This window comes from Microcaecilia unicolor, unplaced genomic scaffold (genome assembly GCF_901765095.1).
Source record: "Microcaecilia unicolor unplaced genomic scaffold, aMicUni1.1, whole genome shotgun sequence".
In the NCBI taxonomy this organism is placed as follows: domain Eukaryota; kingdom Metazoa; phylum Chordata; class Amphibia; order Gymnophiona; family Siphonopidae; genus Microcaecilia; species Microcaecilia unicolor.
In genome coordinates, this window is record NW_021963036.1 from 260,972 (window position 1) to 282,370 (window position 21,399).

Consider the following 21,399-nt stretch of genomic DNA (forward strand, 5'->3'; position numbering starts at 1 on the left):
CCTCCAGCGCCCACGAGACCAGATGGCGGTGGAGCGTCGTAGGGTAATGACGTAGGAGCCCCAGGAAACCGTTGCCGGAACCATTCGAGCAGGTTTTTAAAGCCGACCACGTGACGTGTGACGTGTTCCGGAAGAGTCACGGTGGTGGACAGTCTCGGAGTCGGTAGGAGGAACGACGGAGAGGCGGGTGGGGAGAGAGAAAGGTACTAACGTACACCTGGCTGCGGTATCAGACCGTCACTAAGAATGCGACGTTCAAATTGCTATATTGCAAAGTGGCTGTTTCTTTGCAGCACCGGTTCTCAGACGCCCAGCAGTGAAAACAGTCAACCAATATTGGACTATTGCAATTTACTTCTCACTGGTCTTCCGCTCAACCATCTCTCTCCTCTCCAATCTGTCCAAAATTCTGCGGCATGACTTATTTTCTGCCAGAATCGTTTTACCCACACTAACCCACACCTCAGGTCACTTCACTGGCTCCCTGTCCACTTCCGCATTCAGTTTAAACTTCTCGTACTGACCTTTAAGTGCATCCACTCTGCAGCCCCCCATTACCTCTCCACTCTCATTTCTCCCTACATTCCTCCCCATGAACTCCACTCACTGGACAAATCTCTCTTGTCGTCCCCCTTCTCCTCCACTGCTAACTCCAGGCTTCGCTCCTTTTCTCTCGCAGCACCTTATGCCTGGAATAAACTTCCTGAGCCTGTACATCTAGCTCCATCTCTACCTGTTTTCAAATCTATGCTGAAAACCCACCTTTTTACTGCTGCCTTTAGCTCCTAGCCACTACTCAATTGTCCTCCCCCTTGTCCCTTCCTTCCTTCTCACCTTTACTTCCCACACCCGTGACTGTCTTGTCTGTCTGTATTATTTAAACTGTAAGCTCTTTTGAGCAGGGACTGTCTCTCTTTATGTCAGGTGTTCAGAGCTGCGTGTGTCTGGTAGCACTATACAAATGCTAATAATATAATAATCATTATCAAATAATGAAGATGGGGGAAAAATACACCTATTCAATTAACCGGATCATAGAAAGGTAACCTAAGGAGCAGAATGAGAGTAATTAATAGTAATACAGGGTGTTATTTATCTCTCCCATGCCCCTACTACCCATCCAAGAAAAGTAACATAAAGAATAAATGTAAAAAAAAAAAAGTAACATAATTCATGAGAGGCTTTCAGGGAAATGGGACTTTGATATACCACCTTTCTGTGGTATTTTGCAACCTACATTCAAAGTGGTTTACATATATACAGGGTTAAGTGACTTGCTGCAGTGGGAATCGAACCCAGGTCCCCAGGATCAAAGTCCGCTGCACTAACCACTCAGCTGCTCCTCCACTCCTTCAACTGACAAGGATCAGTGTACACGTTTGAATCCTTAATAGGTAATTAAACACCTGCATGGAAAATGCAAAAAGAAAAGAACTGCAAGAACTAAAACTTTAGCTTTAAGATGAAGAAATTGCCGCCTTCACAGCTGAGTAGTTCTAAGAGACATGAAGCATACAATATAAGAATACCCATAGTGGGTCAGACCAACGGCCCATCTAACCCAGTATCCTGCTTCCAACAGTGGCCAATCCATGTCACATGTACCTGGCAGAAACCCAAAGAGTAGCACCATTCCATGCTACCAGAGAATGTGGTTAAAACAGTTAGCAGGGTTTAAAAAAGGTTTGGATAGCTTCCTAAAAGAAAAGTGCGTAAGCCATTATTCAAATGGACTTGGAGAAAATCCACTGCTTATTTCTAGGATAAGCAGCATAAAATGTAGTGTACTGTTTTGTGATCTTGCCAGGTACTTGTGACCTGGATTGGCCACTGTTGGAAATAGGATGCTTGTCTTGATGGACCTTTGGTCTGTCCCAGTATGGCAACACTTACGTACTTATGTAGCTCGGAATTTCTGCATTAGTGCTAATATGGACTTCATTCCTGTCCCTCTGTGAGCATAATGACTGGCATTTTGTTTTTTTTTTTAAGAGTATGTGGAAGGTGTGCAGGTATAGAGCGTATCAGAGTGTGGAGAGACAAGGGGCTGCACACCAAACATTTATTTATGTATTGGGGATCTATTATCCGCCTTTATGAAGAGATTCACCCAAAACCTATGTATGTGCATATGTCTTGGAATGCTATTCTACACATAGATATTGGTCTCTCAAAATATTCATGTGCAGAATTGCATTCAAGCACATGCACAGGTGTACAATTTGGGCACAGGATTGTGTCCAGTGTGCCCTCCCATGTTTTGTGCAGGAGTGATGTACATATTTGCATATTGCACCGAGGAACAAAACTGTGGTGGTACTCTGCATTAGGAAGCAATAATGCAGATGTCTTATGGCATAGAATCTTGGGTAAGTCACTTAACCTTCCATTGCCCCTGGTACAAAATAAATACCTGAATATATGTAAACCGCTTTGAATGTAGTTGATATACTGCCTTTCTGAGGTATTTTCCAAGTCCCATTTCCCTTTCTAACACTGCCATTTAAGATGTACAGTCCTAGTGTTTGCATGTTAAGGTATCTCTTCCATTTTGTATTAAACTGTCAAAGCTTTTCCTTTGTTTTTGGCATAATTTAATAGACTACTACTACTACTATTTAGCATTTCTATAGCGCTACAAGGCATACGCAGCGCTGCACAAACAGAGAAGAAAGACAGTCCCTGCTCAAAGAGCTTACAATCTAATAGACAAAAAATAAATAAAGTAAGCAAATCAATTAATGTGAACGGGAAGGAAGAGAGGATGGTAGGTGGAGGCGAGTTGTTACAAGTGGTTACGAGTCAAAAGCAATGTTAAAGAGGTGGGCTTTCAGTCTAGATTTAAAGGTGGCCAAGGATGGGGCAAGACGTATGGGCTCAGGAAGTTTATTCCAGGCGTAGGGTGCAGCGAGACAGAAGGCGCGAAGTCTGGAGTTGGCAGTAGTGGAGAAGGGAACAGATAAGAAGGATTTATCCATGGAGCGGAGTGCACGGGAAGGGGTGTAGGGAAGGACGAGTGTGGAGAGATACTGGGGAGCAGCAGAGTGAGTACATTTATAGGTTAGTAGAAGAAGTTTGAACAGGATGCGAAAACGGATAGGGAGCCAGTGAAGGGTCTTGAGGAGAGGGGTAGTATGAGTTAAAGCAACCCTGGCGGAAGATGAGACGGGCAGCAGAGTTTTGAACCGACTGGAGAGGGGAGAGGTGACTAAGTGGGAGGCCAGCAAGAAGCAGATTGCAGTAGTCTAAACGAGAGGTGACAAGGGTGTGGATGAGGGTTTTGGTAGAGTGCTCGGAAAGAAAGGGGCGGATTTTACGGATGTTGTAAAGAAAGAAACGACAGGTCTTGGCAATCTGCTGGATATGAGCAGAGAAGGAGAGAGAAGAGTCAAAGAGGACCCCAAGGTTTCGAGCTGAGGAGACAGGGAGAATGAGAGAGCCATCAACAGAAATAGAAAACGGGGGGAGCGGGGAGGTGGGTTTGGGGGGAAAATGAGAAGCTCGGTTTTGGTCATATTTAATTTCAGATACCTTTTTTTTATTGGGCTGACTTTTTTTGATTAGCTTTCATTCAGATCAGAAATTCAGAAATAAAATAGGATGAAACTTGGCTTATAGAAAAAAACCAGTAAAAGGTCACATTGAATACTGGGCCAAATTGCACTGGGGTTGCAGAGAATTGGCCCCCTCAAAAAATGGCCCTATGTATTTCTATGGGAAACGAATTCCAGCTTCTATCGCATAGAAACTTACATAAAGTGAAACAACACTGATCAATTTTTCTGTGGCCTAGATCCTATTTGTGCAGAAACAGAAAGTGCGTGACCCCAGGAGGCAACGGGCCAATGTCGTCTTAATGTGGGTTTTTGTTGGTCCATTTGGGATCACAACCCAGAAAGTCCTTTTTTTTAGAAAATTCCTTCTTTTCAGACTTCCTCTCTGTTCTCTACTCTCATAGCCCCTAAACTACCTCCCCACAACTGCCCTACCACCCTGAAATGTATCCCCACCCTCAAAACCTCTCTCTTTGCAACAACCCACCAATCTGCAAAGTGTCCCCACCCACAAAATTTGTCTCAACACATTCACATATGAGTTATCTTGTTAGGCAGACTGGATGGACCGTGCAGGTCTTTTTCTGCCGTGATCTACTATGTTACATCCACAGAGCCACACACTTGCAAGGGAAATGGAAAGAACTGCATGCTTTCCTCATTTGTTCAGATTTAAAAAACTACATCTGCAGATCTCCAGTTCTCCTACTGTGTGAATAAGTCTGCCCCGCCTGTTTCCAGGGTAACTAGCAGTGAAGGCTTTGCAAAGAAGCATTGGAAGGCAGCTCTAGTCACATAGCAATTATGGAATTGCACCTTTCCGCCTCCTCATGTTCTGATCAGACACACGGATATAAATACACACACAAACATACATGCACAGACACCTGCCCACAAACATATGCATGAATAAAAGACACACACCACATTCTATGAGCTTTGCTCTGCATGTTTCCCCCTCACGTTTGAAGTCTTTAAAAAATTTTTCTTTTCACGATACTGGATCTCCTAGATTTCCTTTCTCTTTTGGAATAGTATAGTCTTCTCATACTGTCACTTTCTTTTTGTTGCAGGTTGGAGAGTTTAATTTTATTATTATTATTTTAAGAAGTGTTTGGTATTTATTATAGAAATCCTTAGTAAATTGCCTCCTTTGGATCTTCTTGTCTTTGCCTCTTGGAGGCGTTACAGAAAAGCATTTGAAGTGCAGTGGAGCATTCAGGAGTTGAATATAGGTTTAGTAGTTGCAGGAAAAAGAGAATAATTGGGAAAACTGAGATCTTCCTATTGGGGTATACTGATGATCAGAAGCCGCGTGCTATTCCAAACAGCGCTCTAAAAATAGCACAGGAACAGTGCAGGGCTATAATGCCCCTGTGATCAAAGCTAATAGCATGCTAATAGTTGTTTGACAGGTCCGGGCTGTCAAAAGCCTGGATCTTGTCAAACAGCAGAAGAGGTTTGACAGGTCTGGGATTTTCTCCCGGACTTGTCAAACCTAAGCCCCCCCCCCCCCAACACAAGATCTTGAGGTCTGGTGGACCTCCAGGCCCCCCCCCCCCCCAAAGCACAAAAACCCTAGCTTCCCCCTCCTACCCTCGAACAAAAACACCCTTGTGGTCCAGTGGGACTGCTATCTGCCCCCCTCCCCCCCCCAGCAGCCTACCTCTCCGTAGTACTGGGAAGAGAGAGGGACTAGCTCACCCTCCCTCCTCTTCAGGCGCCTTCCCAAAATGGTGACATCCCAGGATGCACTGTGCAGGGTGGGAAGGCGCCTGAAGGGGAGGGAGGGAGTGCTAGTCTCTCCCAGTACTTCGACTACGGAGAGGTAGGCTGCCAGGGGGAGGGGGGCAGATAGCGGTCCCACTGGACCACCAGGGCGTTTTTGTTCGATATGGTGGTGGGTGGGAGAGGGGAAGCTAGCGGTCCCACTGGACCACCAGGGTTTTTGTGCTAGAAAACCCTAATGGCGTAAGGTTTGCAGCAGTAGCAGTGCCCTTGTTTGGCCGCTGCCCACTAATCATGATGAATGTGGGAGACCGTTGTTTGCATGTAATTAGCGTTCAGAGCCAGCAAGTGCGTTACACGCGCTCACCGGCTCTGATCATCGGGCGGGAGCAAACATAGGCAGTAGTACGGCACTAATGGCCTCTAACACCTGTGTTTGCTTCTGATCATTGACCCATGCGGTAGGCAGCAGATCTCCACGACTAAGCTTCCATGTTCATCAGGCTCATGAGTGTCTCACAATTATTCTTTTTTTCCCCAAGATGTTTGTTGATTTTTAAGGATGCAAAATTCTTTTCAGTTCTTGAGTTATCTTTATTTCTGTGCCAAAATAAGTTACAGTTGTTTGCATGCTGGAGGAAGCTGTCAAAACTGTCATGCTTTATGGATGGCAAGTGTGGGCAGGAACAAGTAGGTAGACTGGATTTGGCTTTTAATTGAAGTAGTGGAGGAGCATTGGACTGTGATCCAAGACTGCCAGCTCCTTGTGATGTTCAGCAAGTTAGTTCACCCTCCGTTGCTTCAGATACAAACTTAGACTGTAAGCAGTTGGTATTTATTATTATTTATTGCATTTGTACCCCACATTATCCCACCTTTTTGCAGGCTCAATGTGGCTTACAGAGTGTTGTTATGATATAGTCATTACATGATTTTAAATAGTCGGTAATAAGCTGAAGGTAGATGAGGATTTAAATGGAAGGTGATAGGTCCTTCCCTCCCCCCCCCCCCCCCCCCCCCCCCCCCCCCGCTGAACTCACTGTGAGCTACTAAGAGGCAGATATGCCATGAAAACGTAGGCTGCAAAATTTGGCTGAAAATAATTCACAGATCTAGAAGCCCAGCTATTTTATTAGTGATCTGTAACCTATCATTTAAAACAGCTGTGATTCCTGCGGATTGGAGGGTGACCAATGTTGCAGCAATTTTTAAAAAGAGCTCCAGGGGTGTGCCTGGAAACTATAGACTGGTGATCCTGACAACTGTGCTGGGCAAAATGATTCATATGGTCAAATTATTATTATTTTTTTAAAACATGACTTAATGGAGTTGAGTACGGGTTTAACAAGTCTTTCCTTATCAAGTTTTTAAAATGTAAGCAAACGGTTGATATATTTGGTTTTTCTTTAGACGTGTAACAAAGTTCTTCATTTGGAAATTAGAGTTATGGGATGGGTTTACAATACAAACTGACTAGACAGGAAACAGTCCATAGTGGAGTGCCTCAAGGCACATTACTTCAAAGCCAATATCAAATCCGATCATATTGTGATCACTGTTATAATGTCTTGTATCGCTCCATGGTGCGACCACACCTCGAATATTGTGTTCAATTCTGGTCGCCACATCTAAAAAAAGATATAGTGGAATTAGAAAAGGTGCAGAGAAGGGCGACGAAAATGATAAAGGGGATGGGACGACTTCCCTATGAGGAAAGGCTAAAGCGGCTAGGGCTCTTCAGCTTGGAGAAAAAGCAGCTGAGGGGAGATATGATAGAGGTCTATAAAATAATGAGTGGAGTTGAACGGGTAGATGTGAAGCGTCTGTTCACGCTTTCCAAAAATACTAGGACTAGGGGGCATGCGATGAAGCTACAATGTAGTAAATTTAAAACGAATCGGAGAAAATGTTTCTTCACTCAACGTGTAATTAAACTCTGGAATTCGTTGCCAGAGAATGTGGTAAAGGCGGTTAGCTTAGCGGAGTTTAAAAAAGGTTTGGACGGCTTCCTAAAGGAAAAGTCCATAGACCATTATTAAATGGACTTGCTGAAAATCCACTATTTCTGGGATAAGCAGTATAAAATGTTTTGTACTTTTTTGGGATCTTGCCAGGTATTTGTGACCAGGATTGGCCACTGTTGGAAACAGGATGCTGGGCTTGATGGACCTTTGGTCTTTCCCAGTATGGCAATGCGTACAGTGCTGCATACGTCTAGTAGCACTATAGAAATAATTAGTAGTAGAAAAAAAAAATAGTAGATGACAGCAGATAAAGACCTGTACGGTCCATCCAGTCTGTCCAACAAGATAAATTCATTACATATGGTATGTGATACTTCATATGTATACCTGACCTTGATTTGTCCCTGCCATTTTCAGGGCATAGACCGTAGAAGTCTGCCCGGCACTGTCCTTGTTCTAAAATTGTTGAAGTTAACGTTGAAGACCCTGAAAAGCTCCACTCCAGCCACGGTTAGGGCACAGACTGTAGAAGTCTGCCCAGTACTGGTCTTGTTCTCCAACTTCTGAAGCTGAATCTGTGCAGCCACGATCAGAGCACAGACTGTTTGCCCAGTTACTGGTGAACTAGATAAACTGGATACACAAATCTTCAAACTATTTTATTATATAAAGTAAAAATAAAATTACATTTTATAGAAATATACGTACATTTATGAAAGTACTACATCATTGCTATAATTCTATGGCAGTTTATTTTCCAAAATTTGCCATAGGAAATGGAGGACTGACCAAAAGTCTCTGGTACAAATGGTGACAGTATGCAGATAATCAGTAGAACAGCATGACGAGCCGAAAAGAAGACTCCAGGAGGGCATTCTGTGGTTATAATAAAAGGGACACACCTTTCCAAAAAAAGGAATTAGACAATGAAAATGCAGGGGTGTAGCAAGACAAGTACTACTACTACTACTACTACTTAACATTTCTAGAGCGCTACTAGGGTTACGCAGCGCTGTACAGTTTAACAAAAAAGGACAGTTCCTGCTCAAAAAAGCTTACAATCTAAAGGGCGAAATGTCAAGTGTCGAGTGGGGGCAGTCTAGATTTCCTGAATAGAGGTATGGTGGTTAGGTGCCGAAGGCGACATTGAAGAGGTGGGCTTTGAGCAAGGCTTTGAAGATGGGCAGGGAGGGGGCCTGGCGTATGGGCTCAGGGAGTTTATTCCAGGCATGGGGTGAGGTGAGGCAGAAAGGGCGGATCCTGGAGTTGGCGTGGTGGAGAAGGGTACTGAGAGGAGGGATTTGTCTTGAGAGCGGAGGTTACGGGTGGGAACGTAAGGGAAGATGAGGGTACAGAGGTAAGGAGGGGCTTACCTCTTAACATATAGTAACGTAGTAAATGACGGCAGATAAAGACCTGTACGGTCCATCCAGTCTGCCCAACAAGATAAACTCATTTTACATGGTATGTGATACTTTATATGTATACCCAAGTTTGATTTGTCCTTGCCTTTCTCAGGCTGGCAACCTCTCTTTTGAACCTGGACAGAGAAACATGTGACCACATTCCCAAATTCTCAAGCATATTTTGTATGGCTTGTTTACCTGAACAGAGAAATTCTCAAGCATACTGTAATTTTCCTTAGCTCTGAACATGAGTTCTAAGCCTAATAAAAAGGGAAATCTCTAACAGTGAAATTGGGAGCTCACCTGTGAGTAAACGTACTTACTGCACAGGGGACTATATTTCCTGGTCTAGCTATCTCTGTAAACGCCTCCCCCCCAGCTGATGACAAGAGCCTGGATGTAGTGATAGATTAGAACAGACTCGTGACAGAACCAGTACAGATGAATTAGATCCAGCAGAAAAGCAGTCTGATTTCAAGATGTGCCTCTTTACAGTAAAACAGCTTTCAGTGTTGTCACCTTACTTTGTGCTTTGACTACTTCCAGACATAACCTGGGCATCTGGAGTTCTCGGGCGAGGTGACGGTGGAGTGAAGAATGGACAACAGAATCCCCTATGAGGACTATCCATACCCTGTGGTCTTCCTCCCTGCCTATGAAAACCCCCCCACCTGGATTCCCCCTCAGGAGGTGGGTACCACAGCTTTGGAAAAAGGGGAGGTCTGCTGCCCATGGCAAAGATGCTACAAAGCAGCGGCTCTTAACCTGCTCTTGAGGGACTTTCGTTAGGATAATTGTACGCAAATGTCTCTTAACCCCTGAGAGCCACTGCTTACAGAGGTAGAAATTCTAAACGCTCATTACCTTTCGTACACCAGAACTGAATTTTTCCAAACTTACAGAGAAAAAAATTAAATTTTGCAAGCTGAAATGTGTCAGTGTTGGGTGATCTGGGATGTACAGCTATACTTTTATATTTATAACTCACACCATGCAAATCTTACCTCATTCTAGGCAAAGAACACTTAAACATTAAATATCAAGGTTCATAAAATTCAGTTTGAAAACATTATTGCCCAGAGGTCAAAGCTTCCTGAAATAATACAGCCTGTGGATCAGGATCACTAATAGGGTCACAGAAACAGGCGATTAATTCCCAGTTGTGGTAGTCAGCATGGGGCCTGCCCCCACCTCCTGTGTGCACTCCCTGTTAAGGCAGGAAAAACCATGTAGTATACTGTTGTCTGCGAGTAAACAGACATACAGGTCCTGTGCTGACCACTTCTACTGATTATATGCTTTGGGTAAATTGGGGGCATAGATGGCTACTGATTTGTTCTCATGTTAGCTGAGGTCCCTGGGGTCACATTGGGCAATGGTTTGGGAAGAGCTGCTGAAAGTAGCATTATTCTTTTAATTCCACAGCCATATGTGCCTCCTTTAAAAATCAGAGGACAAGCCAGACAAAAATCCTTAAATATCCTATATAATAATTTGCACCTCCGTCTGGATGCCTGGGTTCGTAACACAGTTCCCATTGGTCCACCCTGGGGATGACGTCACAGGACGGACCAATGGGAAGTGAGAGGGAGGCAAACCCAGCACCAGCCACCGGAGGTGAGTAAAGAATCGGGCCCCCCCCCCCCCCCCCGGGTTCCATGACCCCCTACCTCCCTCCCTCCTTCCACTCCCGTCCATCCGAGTTCCACAGGCCCACTCCCGTCCGACGGCCCGAGTTCCACGCCCCACCTCTCCGATTTCCAGCGCCTCCATCCCTCTCTATCTGTGGCCTCCCAGTGCAAGCAGGACGTGTGCGGCTGCCCCTGCCCTTCGTAAGTGCCGGCTGTTCTTTAAAACTTTTTACCTCCTGCTCCACCAGCAAAAGTGAAGTCCAGCACGCACGGACAGCACTTCATACAGCCTTCACTTGTTTCAGCTGTGCCTCTGGTCCCGCCCTCATTTTCTGTTTGCCGAAGGGCGGGACCAGAGGCACAGCTGAAACAGAAGCAAAGGCTATATGAAGCGCCGTCCGTGTGTGCTGGACTTCAATGTTGCCGGCGGAGCAGGAGGTAAAATGTTTTGAAGACCAGCTGGCACTTACGAAGGGCAGGGGGCATCAGCACACGTCCTGCTTGCACTCGGAGGCCAGAGCGGGGGGGAGGGGGTCCTGCAACTCGAAGGGGACCGGGGCCTGGAACGCAGAGGACAGGGAGGGAGGGAGGTAGGGGGCATGGAACTCTGAGGGGAAGGGGGCTCGAACTTGGAGGGCAGAGAGGGACGGATGAACAGGGGTGTGCAACTCCAAAGACAGGGGTGCAGGGAACTCTTGGGAGGGGTGAGGGGGAGGGAGCCCTTGCTAGCGCCCATTTCATTTCACACAGAAACGGGCCTCTTTTACTAGTTTTGGTATAAGAGACATAAATGTCAAACAGTGACTGTGTAAGATTGCAGCAGTTGGTGCAGCCCTTGAAGCTCTGCTCTGTTTCCAACCATTCAGCTTAGCAACTGACTCTGTTCACTCTTGTATGTCATAGAGAATTCATCACCCAGACTACAGTAACGAACTGACACAGTTCCTGCCTCGGACCATTGTGCTAAAGAAGCCTCCCGGAGCTCAGGTGTGTAGCACCCTATACCGGGCTAGGGAATAACATGTGTCAGATCAGGTCTTTGTGGGAACAGTGGGGTGCTGGGAGCCCACTAGGGACAAAGAAGGTAAACCGCTTTGATTATATCACGGAAAGGCAGTATGTCAAATCCGTGATCCCCCTGGAGGTACCAGATATTGAGAGCGTTCCATATTATAGAGCTATGAGGAAAGACTGAACATTAGTAATCTATAGCATCCCTCCAGACCGGCACAGACAAATGGGTTATGCAAATAGAATGTTAGGAATTTACACTGGAGGCCAGGGCTCTTCAGCATGGAGAAGAGATGGCTGAGGGCAGATATGATAGAGGTATATAAAATACTGAGTGGAGTGGAATGGGTAGACATGAATCGCTTGTTTACTCTTTTTCCAAAAATAGCAGGACTAGGGGGCACGTGATGAAGCTACTGAGTAGTAGTAAATGTAAAACAAACCGGAGAAAATATTTCATCACTTAACGTGTAATTAAACTCTGGAATTTGTTGCCAGAGAATGTGGTAAAAATCAGTTAGCAGGGTTTTAAAAAGGTTTGGACAATTTCTTAAAAGTCCATAAGCCATTACTTAGATGGACTTTGGAAAATCCACTGCTTATTTCTAGGATACTGTCAAAATACTATAAGGCATTCTACCTATTATGTCCAAAATAACACAAGAGGTATATTCAAAGTAGAAAAGTTAGTCTCTAATTGAATATCAGGGACGTCTCATATAGTCACATTTGGCTGTACATTAAAGATTGTCACGGCAGGGAGACACAAGAATATCTCCCTTTTTTTGTATGTACAGCCAAATGTGACTATATGAGACGTCCCTGATATTCAATCAGAGACTAACTTTTCTACTTTGAATATACCTGTTGTGTTATTTCTAGGATAAGCAGCATAACATCTGTTTTACTGTTCTAGGATCTGACCAGCTACTTGTGACCTGGATTGGCCACCATTTGTGGAAATAGGATACTGGGCTTGATGGACCTTCAGTCTGTCCCAGTGTGGCAATGCAAAAAAAAAAAATTTAAGATCGAGAACCACTGACTTCTAAGTACCTGTAAGTGGGTTGTGCAGTCACCCTAGAGTCAGTCTGTTCTCAGTGTCCAGCAGGTGGAAGTGGTAAGTATGTGCAGTCCTGGTCAGGGTTTTAGGCCTCAGAGAGTTAATCTTTTCCATTGTTGGTATATTTTTAATAAATGAATAAAATGGTTAATCCTTCGCGTGTTTCCCTCTCATTGTGCCTTTTTTTGCTGGACTGAGGCAGGGGCCTGTGGGGGGTCTCCTTGGCCAGTTGCTGGGTCCCTCCCTCCATTCCCCCACCTCCTCAGTTGTAGTGGTGCCTCAGCTGACTGGCTGTCTTGTAGCTCACACTGTTTGCCTTGAGAATCAGTGGGGCACCCAGGATTTTTTTCCCTATATATATTCCAAAATAGGTCCAATCTCTTCAATTAGTTGTAATTAGCATACATGCATTTTCTAAAACCGTTATATTTAATTATAAATCTTTATTCAAATATTGCACTTTATACATTTATATATATATATATATATATAAAGTCTTGCCTGTGTTTTCTTTTGAGTCTCTCTCTCTAGCAGCAGCCAGGTTCCCTCAGCCTGTCTGGGTTAAGCCGGTGGGTTTCTTTGCGATTTTGGAGTTTCTCAGGGTTTCCATAATGCTGGATTGTCTGTTGTGCTGCTGCGCAGCTTAGCAGTCATCAGCGAGGAACGGCTTAAGTGCTGCCCAGTGTGTTTTCGCCAGGGCGTGGATACCACAGTTCTCTAAATATTGTAGTGCTCACACAGGGTGCGATTCAGACCAAGGTGCTTAGCTGGATCCATCTTCGGAGTCGTCTTCTCACAGGAGAAATTCTGGCCCAGACTTTGGCAGGTACCAGGATGAGCTCCAGAAGTTGATTGCACAGGCCTTAGCTGTTTTGCTTTTGCAGAGGAGCCTAAGGAGGCTCTGCAAGTGATGGATCCCCTGTTGAAGGTTATTAGAAGGGTAACTAAATCTTTCCCTATGCATCAGGATATCAGAGATGCGATGCAGTAGCAGTCACCTGATGCCTCATTTCAGCTCGCCCAGTCTATGGCGTGTCTGTATCTCATCCGTGAGCAGGACTGGGGACTTTTTGCGGCTCCTATGGTGGATGCGGTTGATAATGGCACAACTCTCAAGGATCTGCAGAATCATAGATTGGAAACCCTCTTGAAAAAGAATTTTGATTTGGCAGTCCAGGCAGCCGTTTGTGGTGGTCTGGTGGCCAGAGCTGGTTTCTGTTGGCCTGAACATGTTTTGGACAGAGAATCCGATGACTGGCCTTTAATGGACCAAGAGCTTACTAAGACAGAAATGGGATCTTCCTTCCTTGCTGATGCTATATATGGTTTGTTGCAGTCCTCTGCCAAGTCCATAGCGCTAAGTGTGTCGGCCAGGAGATTCTTGTGGCTTAGGGGCTGGTTAGCAAATGTTGCGTCCAAGTCTAAGCTTAGTAAGTTTTCCTTTAATGGGGTCCTTGTTTGGAGACGAGTTGGACAAGCTTGTCTGGGTGAGACCAAGGTGGCCAGGCTACCTGAAGACCAGCCTAGGAGGCCTTTCTGCCAGGGGCCACCTCAGACAAGTCTGTCACTATAAGAACTTCTCAGCGGAGTTCCACAACCCCCAGAGGACCCAATCCTTTCACATAAACTAGAGAGGAGATCTGGACTCCAGAATTGCCGAAGCAGGGCCTAGTCATGCTTCACAATGATGGTTTCAGGTCCATCCGCCAGTTCTGGTAGGAGCAAAGGTGCAGAAGTTTTATCGGCAGTGGACCCAAATTACCTCAGATCAGTGGGTTCTGGAGGTTCACGACAGGTAAGGTACACGTTGGAGTTTGTTCATTTTCTTCAGGATGACTTTTTAGAGTCCTCCTGTCGGGCTTCTTGGAAAGTGAGAGCTGTCTGAGAGACCTTGCAAGAAGTTGATCACTCTCAGGGCCATCATCCCAGTTCTGCCTGACTAAGTTTGCATGGGTTGCTATTCCATTTATTTTGTGGTTTCCATGAAAGAAAGGTTCCTTTCGGACCATTTTGGATCTGAAGGATGTAAATCGGGCTCTCTGCATTGCAACATTTTGCATGGAGACATTGTGGTCAGTGATTGTTGCAATGCAATCGGGCGAGTTTCTTATGTCGTTGAATCTCACAAAGATGTACTTATTCTGATAAGGTCCACACATCAGAAGTTTTCTTTGCTTTGCAATTTTGGGAGACACTTTCAATTCTATGTGCTTCTTTTTTGGTCTGGCTACAGGTCCAAGAACCTTTTCCAAAGTCATAGCGGTCGTAGCAGCCTCTGTGCACCAGGAAGGAATCTCACTTCATCCATCCTGGACGATTGGTTATTTGGGCAAAGATTATTCAAGAGAGTCTGTTGGCCACCAGTCGAGTGATTCAGTGGTTGCAGTCATTGGGCTGGCTGCTCAACTTGTCCAAAAGCCATCTCGTCCCCTCTCAGTGGCTGTAGGATCTAGGAGTCCAACACTTCCCTGGGTAGGATATGAAAGCTTCAGGATCAGATTCATTCTCTTTTGCAGGCCCATTGCCCTCGGACACAGGAATACCTTCAGATGTTGGGGTCCATGGTGGCATGCTTGGATGTGGTACAGTGGGCCTGGGCCCACATGTGGCCATTACAGGATGTGCTTCTGTCCATGTGGTCTCTGCAGTCTCAGTTCCTGGAGACTTCCCTTCCGCTCTGGGGGCATGGCGGGTGGCTCAATGGTGGCTGAATTTGATCAGTCTTTCACAGGGGGTGAGATTGGATGTTCCCCAGTGAATGGTGGATATACAGTATCTGATGCCAGTAGGCTGGGGGGGGGGGGGTGGCACATTTCTTGGATCGGTCAGTGGTCCCCAAAGGAAACTAGTTGTTTGATCAACCAACCTGGAGTCCAGGGCTATTCATCTGGCATTGGCAGTTTTTCATCTTTTCTGTGGCAAAGCGGAGCAGGGTTCTGCTGGACAATGTAACAGCGATAACGTAGGTCAATCAACAGGGAGGCACCAAGAGTCATCTGGTGGTTCAGGAGGCTGCTCTGCTGATAGATTGGGCAGAGTGTTATCTTGCAGATCTGTCCACAATGCCAAGACTCCATGCTTCTTCAGTCAGTGTAGAGATTTTCAGGCGGAGGGCCTGGATGCTGTGGTATAGATGTGACCGACAGCAGGACCCCTTTGTGTTTCACCCGTAGCCTCTTGTGGGTAGAGTTCCGCCCAGGATAGGTCATTATGGAGGACCGGTAGTATTAGTGGCACCGGATTGGCCCTGCAGGCCCTGGTACAGCAAATTAGTTCACCCTTAGCCAGGGTGTCACAGGAGTTTGATGCAGGGACCGGTGTCTTGAGAGGGTGTGCTTGCAGAAGAATGATTTCAACGTTGTTGCAGTCCAGGCAGTATGCCACTTCCCTCACTCATGTACATGTCTGGTGGATGTTTGAAGCTTGGTGTGCTGATCGAATCATTGCTCCATTTCGGGCATCCTTGCCCCAGACTTTGGATTTCTTGCTGGACGGTTTGGATAAAGTTCTGGCTTTTGTGTCCTTGTGGGTCCAGATAGTGGCCTTGTCTGTCTTCTGGGGTCTGCTGCATGGCAAACGGTTGGTGTCTGATCCAGATGTGTGCTTTGAGGGCAGTGTACCTTATATGTCCGCCGGTCCATTCACCTCTTCCCTTGTGGGATCTCAGTCTGGTGTTGGTCTTGGTTTCTTCTCCCTTCGGGCTTCAGAGACTGCACGCTCAAGACCCTACCTTAAAGGCAGTTTTCTTGATTGCTATTACGTCTGTTACATTTCAGAGCTACAAGCGCTTTCGTGCCGACCTTTCTTCGTCTTCACTAAGGAGCGGGTGGTTTTTTGGACAATCCTGTCTCTTTTCCCAAGGTAATGTTGGACTTTCGTGTCAATCAGTCCACTTCTTTGCCAGTGTTGGGGAGCTAGCTGGCACAGTGGATCAACAGCAATCATAGAAGATGGATGTTCACCGTGCACTACACACATGTGAGGAGGACTCAGAAGTTTCAACATTCGGATTGTCTTTGCGTTCTTATAAGCAGTTATTGGAAAGGGGATGCAGCTTCTAAGGCCATGATTGCTCGGTGGATTAAGGATGCGATAGTGTTGGCTTATTTTCTGAAGAATAGGTGCATTCCACTTTTCCTTAAGGCTCATTCCGGCAGAGGACCTACCCTTGTATTATCTGGTCTGTGTTATATTTCCTAGTCAGATGAATTCTTTGGAGCATGCAGTTTTGCGGTTGAGGCTGCAGAATATGGATATTGGCTAAGTTGTTTCTCTTTAAAAAAAAAAAAAAAAGTCCCCCCCCCCCCCCCCCCCTTTTGACGGGGAGTTTTTTTCTATTTACTGGCATGGACACCAGCACGTGGTACCCTGGGTTAGCTGGTGGACAGTCAGTTCTGAGAGGGAAAGGGATGGTTAGGTATTTGTGACCATCACAGGGAGGTCTGCTTGGATACTGGTAGACTGATTCTAGAGGGACTGCACAGCCCGCTTATAGGTTGCTTAGAATTCAGTGGTTCTCAGTCTCCATCTACTGGTAAGAGTGCATAACTCATTCGTCTGATCTGGTCTGGAGGGACTAAAAGAAAATGAGCAGGTAAGACCTAATTTCTCCTTTTTGTGTTTGTCTTTCTTTAGCTGGGATTTAACATCCGAGGAGGAAAGGCTTCACAGCTTGGCATCTTCATCTCCAAGGTCTGCTCTTCTGTTCTCTCAGCCTTTGGATGGTAGCGTGAGCAGCTAGAGACAGGCTGTCTCTCATTAGAAAGATCACACCCTGCAAAAGGCCCTTGTGTGTAGGCACACTGTTAGTAGCACACCATTCTAGCTTTATCTTTAGGAAGCTCCCATGTGGCCTTGGGAGTGCGCAGCATGCTTTTACACACTAATGCTGAAAAATAGCAGACAGTTCATCTTAAAATATGGCACCTCCTTTTCATCCCATTCCTTTAAGAAGGGAGAGCTAGTTCTCTGAAGGCTTTGCATACCATCTCCCTGCTCAGATTTAAATCTAGGTACAGAATCTGTTTCTGCTGTGCAGTTCTAGACTCTCCCTGTTTCTGCTGCTAGGTGATCCCAGATTCAGATGCACACCATGCTGGCCTGCAGGAGGGGGACCAGGTACTCGCAGTGAATGATGTGGATTTTCAAGATATCGAGCACAGTAAGGTGAGCGGCCCAACTGGGTCCCAGCCCTTCTCTTCTACTTCTATCTTTCAGATTTATTCTGCATTTGATATAGCACAGATTGATTGGTCTGCTCAGCAGTTCATAATAAGCTAATCATCTGCCTCTCTCTCCTATTGTACTTTCACTTCTAGGCTGTGGAGATCTTGAAAACAGCTCGAGAGATTTTCATGCGCGTGCGATACTTCCCCTACAGTAAGTGTCTTAGTGGTGCCTCTGAACTGTGCTATAACCTGTACTCCTGGGGAGTTCTGCACAACCAAACATTGCAGAAGGCCCACGGCAGCAGCTATATTTGAACTGTGGTTCCATTCTGCACTGCTTAGTACTAACCTCCTGTTCTGATCTTGTGAGATTGAGAACACTGCAAATTTTGAGCACTACGCTGCCTGCACTGTGCTTGGCCTATGTGATGCAGGAAGGCTGCAGCACCAGCTGTGTTTGAACCATGGAGAGCTGTGTTGTGGAAGAGAAGCTGGGGAGGTGCTTATTGGGGAAGACACAACAGGGGATATGGTTGTGGAGGAAGAGCTGGGGACTACAGGGATATGTGGCTAGGGAAATGAGATGGGGGAAGGAGATAACTGGTGGAAGTCAGGGTCACAGGGTATGGTATAGAATGAAGAACTGAGGAAGGTAACAGGATGGACAAGGGTGAGGAGAGGATTGGATCTGAATTTGTTTCTTTTTTCAGTAGTTCTTGGTGAGTTATATTCAGTTAGGGCAGGGATTTTCCTGTTCCTGGAGGGTTTACAAAGTGATGTAGCCATGTTAGTCCACTTTTAAAGGTAATAGAGATAAAAGAAAATAAGATGATACCTTTTTTATTTGAGGGGTTTAGTCTAATATGTTTTCAAAAATGTCTCTTCCATTTCTGTCACGAAGAGGTTAGCCATTCTAATGCCCATGATTTGCAGATAGATGTGATTGTTAAAGCGGAAATAGTTGTGAGTTACAATAAATGTGATTAATTTTGTAATAGTTTCCGGTGAGTATTGGTGGTCCAGGGTGGATATTTTTAGGAGTTTATCACATGCAGCTATGCCATCTGCTTGGGGAATGTTGCTGTATAGTGATTCTACGTCCATTGTGACTAGAAGGGTACCCCGTGGTAACTGCTTGATGTTTTTTAATTTGTTCAGAAAGTATATGGTGTCTTGTGCACAAAAGATTTAAGAATCCCCTCTAAGTCCGCCAATACCAGATATGATTTGTCTGCCAGGGTTTCCAAGTTTGTGGATTTTGGGTAGCATGTAGGTTATCAATAGAAATCAAACAAAATAAACATGGAAAAGAAAAGAAGATGATACCTTTTTTATTGGACATAACTTAATACATTTCTTGATTAGCTTTCGAAGGTTGCCCTTCTTCGTCAGATCAGAGATAAGCAAATGTGCTAGCTGACAGTGTATATAAGTGAAAACATTCAAGCATTACTATGACAGGGTGGGAGGAGGGGGGTGGGTAGGAAGTATGCATGGGGACATCAAAGCATATCATTGATATTCTAACAGGGTGGGTGTGGATAGGTGAGGGGAGGGTGATCAACAGAGACCTACAGCTTTATGGTTTATAATGGGCTAGGAACCCCAGATCCTTGTTAAGTCCTTTCTGTTGGGTGTTAAAATATTCAATCATTCTGACTTCAAAGGTCTTACATTCTTGTATGGTTTTAAAGTTACCTTTGAGGATTCTCACTGTGAAGTCACTGGTACAGTGTCCTGGTCCTGTAAAATGTTGACCAACAGGCGTGGGAACCCTGCTGGCACCAGTATTGTTCATATGATGTCTATGTAAATTGAATCTTGTCTTAAGCATCTGGCCTGTTTCTCCAATATAGCATCCTTCGTTACATTTTTTACACTGAATGATATATACCACATTGGAAGATGAGCAAGTGAAAGATCCCTTTATGTTGAATATCTTTCCTTTGTGGATGACTTTGGGGTCCTGTGAAATATTTTGGCATAGTTTGCAACTGGATAAATTACAGGGAAGTGTGCCCTTCTGTTCCTTTTCAGTCTGTGAAGGAAGTTTACTTCTGATTAGCTTGTGTTTTAGCTTGCTCATCTTCCAATGTGGTATATATCATTCAGTGTAAAAAATGTAACGAAGGATGCTATATTGGAGAAACAGGCCAGAGTGGACAGCACCTTACAAAACTAGAACACCACATCAATGATTTTATTATTAGAATACTAAAAGGAAACTAAGACAATCCAGGAACATAAGACCTTTGAAGTCAAAATGATTGACTATTTTGACACCCACCAGGCAGGACTTAAAAAAAAAAGATGTGGGTTTTCTAGCCCATTATAAAACATAAAATTCTACTGCTTTGTCACCCTCTTATCTATTATCCAGCTCTCCCTGTTTCTCACCTAACCTATGAGACTTATTGTGTTTCACTTATGTATCCTGATGTTTGCCAACACTTGCTTATTTCTAATCTGAAGAAGGATTACCTTTGAAAACTAATCAAAAAATGTATTAAGTTAGTTCAATAAAAAAGGTATCATCTTATTTTTTTTTCTCTGTTTTGTTTTAGTTGTATTTATTACCAATCTCGCAGAGAAAGAGAAAATATTGAATGGGGGAAGACCTGAGGGAGAGAGATTGTATGTGTGTATTTAGATAGATGTGGGGATATGATCTACTCTTAGGGCTTCTGGATTTTTTTAATAGAAAACGTTATGAACACTGTTGTGTTGCTGTAATTAGTCATCACTGCTGTGGATTGCTGTAATAAATGGTGAAAGCAGAAGTCCTAGCTACAGGGTTCTATTTACTACACTCCAAAACCCTGAAATATTTGCAATTTTGAATAAGAACTTTTTTTTGTTGAGAAGTTTAATTGCCACTCAGTAGTTATATTGTATGATTTGGATAAATTTAGTATGCACAAGAAAACCTGTTGTTCTCTTCCCTTTAGATTACCAGCGTCAGAAGGAGAGAACGGTTCACTAGGAGTAGCCAGTCCTCTGTGGTGAGGCCCCCCTACAGCAGCCACCCATTATAGAAACACTGACTCCACCTCCATAAAGACTGCTCTTGTAATGGCGGATGGCTTTCTGCAGTGGTGTCTACTTCTTACTTACCGTTACACTCAGCAAGTTTAGAGACAATTCAAGCTTTTTGTGGCCTAAATGGTTTGACGCAGCCTTTGACTGTCAGGTGCTACTTATCTTCAACTCCCGCATGTTGACCCACTTGAACCCTGGGAGCTATCAGCAGCTATACTTGATCTGTGCTGTAGACAATGAGGGATACAGGCTGTGTCATGGCTTTCTGGGCTTTGTCTCCCGAGCTAACCCTGATGGCTGAAGGCGTGAATGCCTGCCACGTAACATAATGCATGACTCCTCTACAAAGGAAAGGTAGGGACATTACACTATCAATAATGGGAGCAGGCCAGGCGCAAGTTATCATTACAGTCTCCTGGTACCTGCACCTCCCCTGTTTGCTTGTGGAGAAAGCCTTGACTACTTTGGACACACCTTCCTTTGAGTTACTGCATAGCTGGCAAAGCCCCAAAGAAACAAGTTAGTGTGGAAGAGGTCCAGGGCCCTCAATGGACAGTCGTGCATAAAGACACTACTACTCTCCCTCCTTTTTCTTTTTTTATTTCAACAAATTGTTCCCCTAATTTCATATTCCAACACCTGCACCAGGACCAACATGGCTGTCTACTGGCAGAAGTGGCCTGGGTTTCACTTGTGCTGCTGTTCCTGGAAATCCACCACATCAATTTGCTTTTAGAAAAAGGATACATCCCACAGCAAGAAGTTTCTTGCTAGGCCATCAACAATGAAATTCTTCAGCTCTTGTAGCACTAATGGAAAAAGTGAGTCCCAGCTG

The 21,399-nt window shown here is 44.9% G+C and overlaps 1 protein-coding gene across 2 annotated transcripts; it reads left to right on the top strand.

Annotated features, from left to right (window-relative positions):
* The first annotated feature begins 131 nt into the window (after positions 1 to 131).
* PDZD11 (PDZ domain containing 11) lies at positions 132 to 20,563 on the top strand. 2 transcript variants are annotated; one of them, XM_030188618.1, is made up of 8 exons: positions 132 to 203; positions 3,630 to 3,635; positions 9,199 to 9,342; positions 11,187 to 11,270; positions 16,993 to 17,049; positions 17,425 to 17,523; positions 17,676 to 17,736; positions 20,474 to 20,563. In XM_030188618.1, exons 3-8 carry the CDS (start codon positions 9,250 to 9,252, stop codon positions 20,506 to 20,508), a joined length of 429 nt encoding a protein of 142 aa, XP_030044478.1. In that variant the 5' UTR covers positions 132 to 203; positions 3,630 to 3,635; positions 9,199 to 9,249; the 3' UTR covers positions 20,509 to 20,563. The 2 variants fall into 2 exon arrangements, with proteins under 2 accessions (XP_030044478.1, XP_030044479.1); XM_030188619.1 differs by lacking the exon at positions 3,630 to 3,635.
* Positions 20,564 to 21,399: the final 836 nt, after the last annotated feature.

Bases quoted from the DNA above. Each gene is read 5' to 3' on its own strand.
- PDZD11 (XM_030188618.1), top strand. From the start codon at position 9,250: ATGGACAACAGAATCCCCTATGAGGACTATCCATACCCTGTGGTCTTC. The intron at 9,343-11,186 runs GTGGGTACCACA...TGTATGTCATAG, and splicing joins CCTGGATTCCCCCTCAGGAG to AGAATTCATCACCCAGACTA. The intron at 11,271-16,992 runs GTGTGTAGCACC...GTCTTTCTTTAG, and splicing joins AGAAGCCTCCCGGAGCTCAG to CTGGGATTTAACATCCGAGG.